General features: G+C 37.7%; 1 protein-coding gene across 1 annotated transcript; it reads right to left on the reverse strand.

Moving 5' to 3' along the window:
- Positions 1-1,249: 1,249 nt before the first annotated feature.
- Positions 1,250-7,883, reverse strand: lysmd2 (LysM, putative peptidoglycan-binding, domain containing 2). Its single transcript, XM_084409612.1, has 3 exons — positions 7,406-7,883; positions 5,141-5,475; positions 1,250-2,057 (listed from the first exon to the last, which is right to left on the reverse strand). Exons 1-3 carry the CDS (start codon positions 7,658-7,660, stop codon positions 2,009-2,011), a joined length of 639 nt encoding a protein of 212 aa, XP_084265738.1. The 5' UTR covers positions 7,661-7,883; the 3' UTR covers positions 1,250-2,008.
- Positions 7,884-9,769: the final 1,886 nt, after the last annotated feature.

The raw sequence follows: 9,769 nt of genomic DNA on the forward strand, positions 1-9,769 counted from the left end.
ATTTTTCCATTTTGATGTTTTTGGTTTAGTTTGATATAGTCATATCATCATAAACCTGTTGCCAAGTCAAATTAGCTCTAAAAGTAGGGCATTCAAACAAATAACGCTAATTTAGGTTTTTGTTTCAGGTCATGGAGAAAGACATGAAGAACATCAGCAAACAATTCCTGTCATGGCCACAGTGTAAGCTTTGCATCTGGCGGGCTGACATGAGTGGACTTTTCATCCCTCCACTTAAGAACATGTATAATAAATGTGTATTTATATTCCACTGCTCAATTGTAGTGTCATCATAATAGCACATTCCCCTCAAAAAGTCATTTTTTCACTTCTGAACCCATTATGGCCCCTGTCATGAACCAAACATTACTGCCATCGCTCACACTTCAAAGTGAGCACAATTAATTAACACATCCGAGATATTTAAAACCCATACATCAGACATTGTTAATGTATTCACCTTGAGATCAGCACCCCCGAGCATAAAAAATGTTGCATTACAAGTGCAATCAAATGTTGTGTCAAAAACTGATTAGGCCTGTGAATAGACAAATGTTGCAACTAACTTCAACTAACTGAACTTTCGTTCAGTAGAAAAACTGCCAAGAATTGACTTCTCTGGGGACTGTTAAAATCTCGACTGCCTGTGTGTTTGTTAGAGGCAGGGTTCCTACACATTTTCCATTTCAAAATAACATTCTTTCATCAGACTCAAATCTCCAAACCTCTCTGTAGATTTTTCAGATCATATTTAACATAATGGTTCATACAGCATTATTTTCAGCATTGCATTTGATAGAACGGTCAACTGTAAATATTTTTTTCTCCGTTTTTTTATTGTATTTCCTCGAAGTGATAACATGCACTTACATGATGATGACAACTAAAAATCTTTATAACCTGCATAAATAACTGTTATCGTGATTTGATGTTGAATGTTTAACAAACAGCAAAGTACAGTATGATTTAGTTAATCATTTGCTCTTTGTTTAAGTGGCACACTTACATTCGCTTAGCGTTGTTCAAAAGAGGCTTGCTAAAGACAGAGCTTTACGTAATGACAATGTGCGACTTTAATTTATTCCCCAGACAGCAACATAGTGTCGGCCCAGATCCGGCCCACATCTGGTACGTGTGGAATCCATGTGAACCAGATGTGGGCCGGATCTGGGCCAACACTATGTTGCTGTCTGGGTCAATTGTGCTCGACAATCACCAAAGAATCACTAAACTTCTGCCATGAAAACACTCTGCTTGTATACATTTATTTTTATATTTTAGAAAACTGAATAGGGCAATATTTATCCATACTTGTCCAGGCCTGAAAATTACTCAAATAAAACTCCATACCTTTCCAAACTACGTAGGAAACTCATAGATGCTTATGTGGCGATGATGAAGGGTGAGATGCGTCCTATAAAAACCCCAACACTTTGTTGCAGATCTATGAAACAGGAAGCTCTTATGATCCGCTTACAGAAGCATTTATTCAGCATAACCCAAATCAAACAGCACAGTAAAACATTTTTATTAAACCCCAACACACATAAACACAACATTCACACCAAAACAGCATTATTTATCCCTTTCAACCCCACACATAAAGCTTTTATAGGTAACCAAAACAAAAACAATAAATTAAAATCAGCAGGCAGCCACAGAGAGTCCGGACACTTCTATCTGTTATACGATATATGGGATAGACTGCAGATACAGTTTCATATGAGCATAGACTGCGGTTATCATAAGTTTGTGATCTGCATGTGGATGGCTATTGCTCTTCCTAAAGAAGACAAACTCGGCTGTAGAATCTTTACTGTTACGCGTGATGATAAAAATCAGAAATAAAATCACTATAATACTGCTGAAGAAGGCAATGATGGACCTGTGGTCCTGTGTTGCAGTTTGGGTAAAGAGTTTAAAAAAAGTAGGCAAAAGAGGGATGGAATGATGATGATGATGATGAGTCATTGTCAGTGCTGCAGGTAAACAGATGAAGAAGAATCCATCAGATCTCCTGATATGATGATGTTGAGTTGGTTGGGTCATCTTCCTCTCTGAAATTAAACAGACAAACAATATTTAAAAAATCAGCTGTAACACTAATAGAAGAATAGAGTCAGTGCTGGGTGTAATGTGTCACTAAGTAATTAATTACTGTAGTTTAATCACTTTTTCTTTGAAAAGGTCAAGTAAGGGATTACACTTAATTTTCTGCAATTTAATTAGTTAATTCTGATGTAATTGCATTAAATACATAGAAAAAAAAAGAAGTAATGTCTAATGTTAAAATGTGTGTTTTTAATGTAACTTTCTCCCTTTAAATAGTTTTTGTCAGTTCAAGAATAATTTTACATCATCTGAAATAATTAAGAGCAGTTTCATGTCTATCCTTAATTGTGCCAACGGTCAAGGTTGATATGGGATTTAGAAAGTTATTTCTAAATTATTTTTAGAGTAAGTAGTAATGTAATCTAATTACACCGCTGGCGATGTAAATAGTAGCTATTAATTAATTACTTACCCAACACTGATTGTATGGACACCCAACTTCAATTGTGTGAGCAACTTCCATTGTCTTTCTTTCCTCATACAATTGAAGTCAATGAAAACCAAAACTGTTTAGTTACAAGCATGCTTCAAAATATTGTCTACGTTCCAGTAAAGAAAGCAGGTCATACAGGTTTGGAACGACATGAGGGTGAGTGAATGAATTTAGGGTGGACTATCTCTTTAAGGCCCCCTCACAGATTCAGTCATTTCCTAGTTCAATGAGACGTCTGTGGAAACGCCTGTATCAGACTCTGATCTGGCCCTGTTTTATGCCCTGTATTCCCCGAACAGACTGTTTAAACAGCGGAAATTTGTTTTAATTGAAACGAGCATGTTTGCCAGTCAATAAATATTTCCAGATTAGAGGTTTTGGATTGGCAGTTCCTGCATGTGGAGAAAGCGACTGATGATCATTGATCATTTCCATGACTCAGTCGCAACATTGATCCGATCAAAATGTCACTTCTGTTTGATCGTTACATGTAGAGGACATGGTTGAGCGCATGTGTACTGAGGGTTCGTTACTTCCTTTCCAGAGCTTCATGATTAATTGAGCAATTTTCTGCCACTGGACTCATATCTCTTACACCGGCAGAGAGAACGTGTACATGAATCGCTTTCCAATTCAATGTTTTTTATATATATATCAGTTATCAAATGATTAACCGAGAATGTATTACACAGGAAGTTAATTACAGGAATAGTTCACCCAATAAACAAAATTCGGTCATCATTTGCCACCCCTAGTGTATTCTGACATCAGTGACGACAAACACAATTGCTGCCTGTGTGTCTCATGGCAGATCGAGAAGCACTGAACACTGACTCAACTGCCCAGAATGTTCAAGCTGCCCAAGGAAACTCAAGAGGAATCCTGACATTTCAGACAGTCCTCTTGAAAAGCTATTGCATGGGTTCAGAAGACTCGGAATACAGCTCATGACTCGTATGGACTACTTGCATGGTGCTTTTGTATCATTTTTGGACCTTGACAGGCTATAGTCATCAAGCTGTAAGGTCACATCAAAACATCTCCTTTTCTGTTCTATAGAAGTATACAGTCATACAGATTTGCAATGACACGAAGGTGAATAAATTATGAGAATTATTTTGGCATGAAGTTCACCATTTTCATCCTTCCAGTTTGAGCGACGATGATATCATCAGAGTTTAACACTCCAACAGGTTACAACCTGCAGCACTTCTTGAGTGAATAAACATGATCAAGCTCACGCCTATAGGTATGTCAGTGATATGACCTTTCAGGACTGACTTGACTAGTTCCACTTTAAGAAATGTGTCAGGTTAAAATGGAGGGAAGACAACAACTGCTGCCTTATCCACTAAAAGATGCAGACACAAGTCTGGCTGACTGATGCAGCTCAAATAAACCTGCACCGTGGAAGGAACTGATGGACAGATTTCAATTTCTTACAAGAGGTCAGCAAATGTTCTCAGTCGTCCTCTGCTCCAGTGAGCAGCAAAAGAGTGCTATGATCAGCAACATGAAAAAAAAAGTGTGCTTCTTTCAAAATGTACACATTATGCTTCCTCATTTTGGCCAATTTCTGCATGTAACCTTTACAGATAATGTAAATGAATTGTCACAATGAATTGCAATTTAAAAAAATAAGATGCTGGGCAAAGTTGAGAGTAACGGTGACTACAAATACAATTCATTCAATACTTTATATCATTATGTAAATTTGACTATGTTGCATCTATAAGATTGTGGTATATTTTGCTTAGCAACATGCTAACATCAAACTATTGAAATCTTCTGAGTTCTGATGGCTACATTGAAAGTTTTAGGTTGGTAAGACTCATCAATGCTGCATTTATTTGATCAAAAATACAGTAAAAATCAGTAATATTGTAAATTATTATTACTTAAAACAGCTTTTCTATTTTAATATATTTTAAAATGTCATTTATTCCTGTGATGGCTTATTATCAATGTTTAAAGTGATATTCAAGAGTTGTCTCAGGACCCCTGCTTTCGGTTACATTCAGTCTATTTAGCTTTTACAAGAAGAACATGTCCTGTGTGTCCATGACTGTCAAGTGCATACGGCCCTGTTTAAACCTGGTATTAAGACGCGTTTTGTTTGATCAGATCACAAGTAGACGACGCTAAATACAGGTATCAAAAACTTTTTGAGCTGGTCCACTTACAACCACTTCCGGAGGCTCATGGGGTCAAATGCATTGGAACAACCACAAAAGACCGACTACTCTCCGCCTACTGACCTAAAAAAACATTTTTACCTGCCCATAGACTCTCACCTCAAAGAAATCAGGACAGAAGTGGTTGAAAGTGGATAAAAGAGGCGGATTAAAACACCAGGTGTCAATGGGTATGCGTCTCCCTCGCCTACTTCTGATCCGATCGACAAAAACATCTTAATTCCATGAGTAAACAGGGCCATAGAGAGTGTTAAGTTAGGATGCTACCATATAAGGCCACTGCCTATATAGGCAACAGACAGCAAGGCAACTTCCTACAGTGCTTCTGTTCATCTTAATTAAGAGGTCAGTAGGTTTATTAAGGTGGAGAGACTCTCATGCAGGTCAAAGGTTCTTTTACCTCTCACCATCCTCATTCAGTTTGCGGGCGGCTTGTTTGGACTGTTTGATCTGCAAGTCCAGTCGGTGCAAGAAGTCTTTAGCAGACAGCTCTTCCGCCTGCACGGGTCGGGTGTTGGGCTCCGGGACGGCCGGTTCTGGAGGGGGGGACGGGACGTCCATGTCCTGACTCGAGCACAGCGACTCCTGCAGCGTGCTTCCCTCGCTGTCAGGCGACTCCAGAGACAGTCCGTTAAAGAGGGAGCGTTTTTTGGACTTCACAGGAATATTGAGTGTGTTTCGCAGGAATATACAGTCATTGCTGAATAGCTTATTGACTCGTTTAATTTGCTCCATCTGTGGAAATCAAGAACAAACATGAAAGTATCACATTAACTTCTATTTTCAAGAAACAGTCCTAAACATAAACTTATGTAATGTTTGCTTCTTCCACATTACCAGCATGTGTCTTATGTATTTAATCAAACTACATGAGTAAATATTTGCTTCGAGATTTGCTTGATTTCCTTAGGCGACTCCTGACAATTCCCGCTTTCATGCAATCAGTTTACACATCTCCAAATCTCTCTCAACACACTCCGTAATGGCTGGACTTGTGGTTTATGATCAAGTTAATTTTCTCACAATTATCTTGAGCTTCATTATGTCTGCATGGCCATTGTACGCAATTATAACTTTGAGTTTTGCACATCACATAAAGTTCTATGTACTTAGACAACTTAATAGGTTTTGAGCCAATCTAGACCGTTCAAAAATACCGTCTGGATTTTGATTCACAGCATTTTTATGGCATCATAGGACATTTTCGTCATGCAGAACAAGCCAATTATATTCTAAAATGACTAACAATTCCCTAAAATTCTGCTTAGACTGCTCAGTTTAGAACACACAGCAGTTTTTGAATATATGACATAGTTAATGATACTCAAACTTCACAATTATGATGCCCTAAATGCTGTCGGTAGATAACATCCTTTTTAAAAAAAAAAAAAAACACTGTTAGACAAAATGAAAATTCTGTCATCATTTACTCCAGGCCTGTATGAATTTCTTTCTTCTGCTGAACAACACAAAATAATATATTTTGAAGAATATCTGTAACCAAACAGGTGATGGGCCCCATTGTTTTTTTTTCCATACTATGGAAGTCAATGGGGTACATCAAATGTTTTGTTATCCATATTCTTCAAAATATCTTCTTTTGTGTTCAGCAGAAGAAAGAAATCCATACAGGCCTGGAACAACTTGAGGGTGAGTAAATAAGTAAATTTTTGGGTGAACTATCCCTTTAAGGGAGTTTACTAAGTTTTAAGGCACGTCTGAATCCGAAATCGCCCCCTATACCCTCAAATAGGGCATTATTTGGGGGTACAGGCATTTGTAGTGGTGTCCGAAACCATAGTGAGTGCACTCATTCTATCCCACATTGCACCGACCGCAATAATAAGTATACAGCCGATGTACACTCAGCGGCTGTCCAAACTCACTCGTTTTCATTCACTCCTTCAAGTGAACTGTATTAGTGGACTAACATAGGGACTAGTGATTGAGGGTTTAGGGGGCGATTTCGGATTCAGCCACAGTCTATAAAACAGCATGCTCTCTCAAAGTTATGAACAAATGCTTTTCAAAGGATACTGTAGAAGATTTGTTTTAAAGTTATCTGGTCTTTACATTTTTATGAAAACGCCAGCACAAAAACATTTATACATCGTTCATGGAAAGTTTAGTTGGACGTTTATCTAAAGTTGTTTAAATGTTACTACTTGTTGCAGAAGGTTCAGAGAACATTCAAAAGTAACGTTACGTTCCCATAATGGAATGTTCCCGCAGCAATGTTATTATAACCCTAGCCTAGAAAAGGTGTTTTATTTTTAAACAATTTTTAAAACCAGGACGTTTTGACCGTGGACGCTCACATTAATTTACAAGGATTTTATTGTTAGCTGGTTGAGCTCAAACTTTCAGGTGCCCCATCGCGTCTGTGATGGTCAAAATAAATAAATAAACGCTTTTATGATGTACAAAAACGTTGCCTAAGTAAGGAGCTAACTAGGTTTTGAAATATGTTCGTAACGGCATGGGCCCAAAAATTTTTGTCCCAAAAATGTTGTCTAGATAGGCAGCACACTAGTTTTTGGGACACACTCCATGTTGTACATGATGCTCCAAAAGGATGCACAACAACGTTGAATAAGTAAATTATGGAGATGACTAGGAAATGGTTTCTTGCAAATGTGTGTGACTTTATTGATGCGAGACTCACCGTAACACCATATTTGAGTGCTATACCCTGCAGTGTGTCCCCGTCCGTTACCCGGTGCTCTATGTATGTTTCTCCTAACGGCGCCGTGACGCTCGCGGTGCTGCCGTACGAGCGCGTCTTTGTGCGGGCCAAACTCTGCGACAATTCACTGTCCGACTCCGAACCGGACAGGGATCTGGGGAACAGCGGCTGTCCGTACCGTCCGCCTCCTCCATCATCCCGCAACGGAGGAAGCACCGGAGAAAACTCCGCCATCTTCAATCCCTTATTGTTAGAGCTGCCGTGACGCGCAAAGACTAATATTAGCCAACTCACAAGATATTATCACTCATGTTTCCACCGTCACACCTCGAGCAGCGCATTTTTAGCGGTGATATTCAGAGGAAGCAGTAGATGTGTGTGATTTTTCCAGTCGCCATTGTCGATACTGCAGGCCTGCGCGTCGCGTTTTTCAAGGTTACAAATAGAATGTGACGTCAGCAGCCAGTCGACCAATCAACCAATTTGTTCAAGCGTCGCGTCGAGTTCAGTGTAGACTCTCTGAGGACCTCTGCATCTTAATAATAATAATAATAATAATATATATTTTTTTTAATTTAAATTCGACGAGTGTATAATTGTAAACATCCATTTACAAAGGAAATGGGGTATATTTTATTTGGTTATTGTTTAATACACATTTCACTATAATAATCACAAGCACAACAGGCCTTTCTTCAAAACAGGGCTACACATTCAAAGCACGTTTTCCCCGTTTTAAAGCTTTGTTTTCTAGAATGTAATTGTAAGTTATTTGCTTAGAAAACGCAACTTCATTTGCACACACTGGAGAAAAGTGACACTCTAATGTCACCAAACAAACGACACAACACTGTTAAGATGAACTAAACTTATCGTGATAGTGATTTAAGTAGATGTAGCCTACATGCAGACAGCATTGCCTGAAATGTGAACGAATTTCTTTCTTCTAGGCTATGTATCTAATCTTAAACATGGACAACAAGGTCACAAAATATAATCCAACCCGATTAAGATACTAGTCTGTGCAGATTATCACTTAACATAATAAAACCCAAATGAAAAGCCTACTTCTAAAATTACACACCTTAATGGATTTGTATAATTGTAGTATTTAATAATACAATATCTTGGTGTGCTTTTAAATACAGAGGATGTGATTATTGCAAGAAAAAACATTATCTCTTGATGACAGAAACTCTTCTTATGCACCCTGAATCTGTTATATCTTTCCCTGAGATGTTTCTTGATTTTTTTAAACCACACATGACCTGGTTTTAAGAGAGAAAGAGGAAACAGGTGTCTACATGTTGCTGGATTGTGGTTGCACAGGTTCACTTGTAAGAAAACAATTAGAGAGGAAACAGATTCAACCGTCAGAGCACGACCATAGCCTACATCTTTTTACTTTTGAGACACTGAATGATTTCTGTTGTTTTCACAGTGATATTACTGTATTCTCAATACTGTAGAATCAGAGTACCGGCTTTTACTGCAGATTTGGTCGTTTTCACGGCATTATTACTGTATTCTTAACAGTTTCATACTATATAAGCTGTGTACATTACTGTAGATTTTGGGAAATTCTGGGAAAATATTAGCCTACTGTAAATCTAAATATATATAGTAAATGACCGCAGCAGCTCTGGCAGACCGGCTGGACCATCGTGAGACAGGCAGGAAAAGTGGTCTTCTTTGTAGCATGTGGTTTTAAACGTTTTAAGTTATAGTTGTATACTGCTACTAATTAAGTACTTTAACTCTTCAAACTTTTATTTTTGTATTTCCAACATTTATTTTACACTGGCACCGTGTGTTACTGTGATTTTACTGGTATGGCTATAATTGTATTTTGTTCATTGATGAAATATGGTTCATATGCTGGAAAATCTGTATATTCTCCTGAAGTTCAGCAATGAAATGTAAAAGATGAAACCTGAATAAAGCTGTTGATGTGAAGCAATAAATTGTGTTATTGAATATATAACAGTAAAATAAAAAAGTAATAATTAAAATAACAGTATAATGCTGTACTTTATTTTAAAGTAGGCTATGCTTCATACTACTGTACTTATTTTTACGGTTATTTTACTATATGAAATCCAGCAACTACTGGATAATTGTAAGCCAGTAAGTTAATTTGACAATAAATATTTTACAGTGCAGTGCTCTCTTACACAGTTCTGTGTTTTTATGATTCCCAGTCATTTTCTATTGTTCCTGTGAACTGAAACTTAGACAGGGGAATCCGGGCTGTTGTAACAATTTTTTTTTTTTCACAATGTAACTCAGTGTATGTTTGTGTGTATTAGTCAGTTCTCACAAATTTGACAATAGGCCTAATAC

The sequence above is a fragment of the Rutilus rutilus genome, assembly GCF_951802725.1.
Source record: "Rutilus rutilus genome assembly, chromosome: 5".
NCBI lineage: Eukaryota > Metazoa > Chordata > Actinopteri > Cypriniformes > Leuciscidae > Rutilus > Rutilus rutilus.

Excerpts from the sequence above, each read along its gene's own strand:
- lysmd2 (XM_084409612.1), bottom strand. The coding sequence starts at position 7,660 with ATGGCGGAGTTTTCTCCGGTGCTTCCTCCGTTGCGGGATGATGGAGGA. Across the intron at positions 5,476-7,405 it reads CACTCAAATATGGTGTTACG|ATGGAGCAAATTAAACGAGT; the intron begins GTGAGTCTCGCA and ends TGATTTCCACAG. Across the intron at positions 2,058-5,140 it reads CTGAATGAGGATGGTGAGAG|AGAGGAAGATGACCCAACCA; the intron begins GTAAAAGAACCT and ends GTTTAATTTCAG.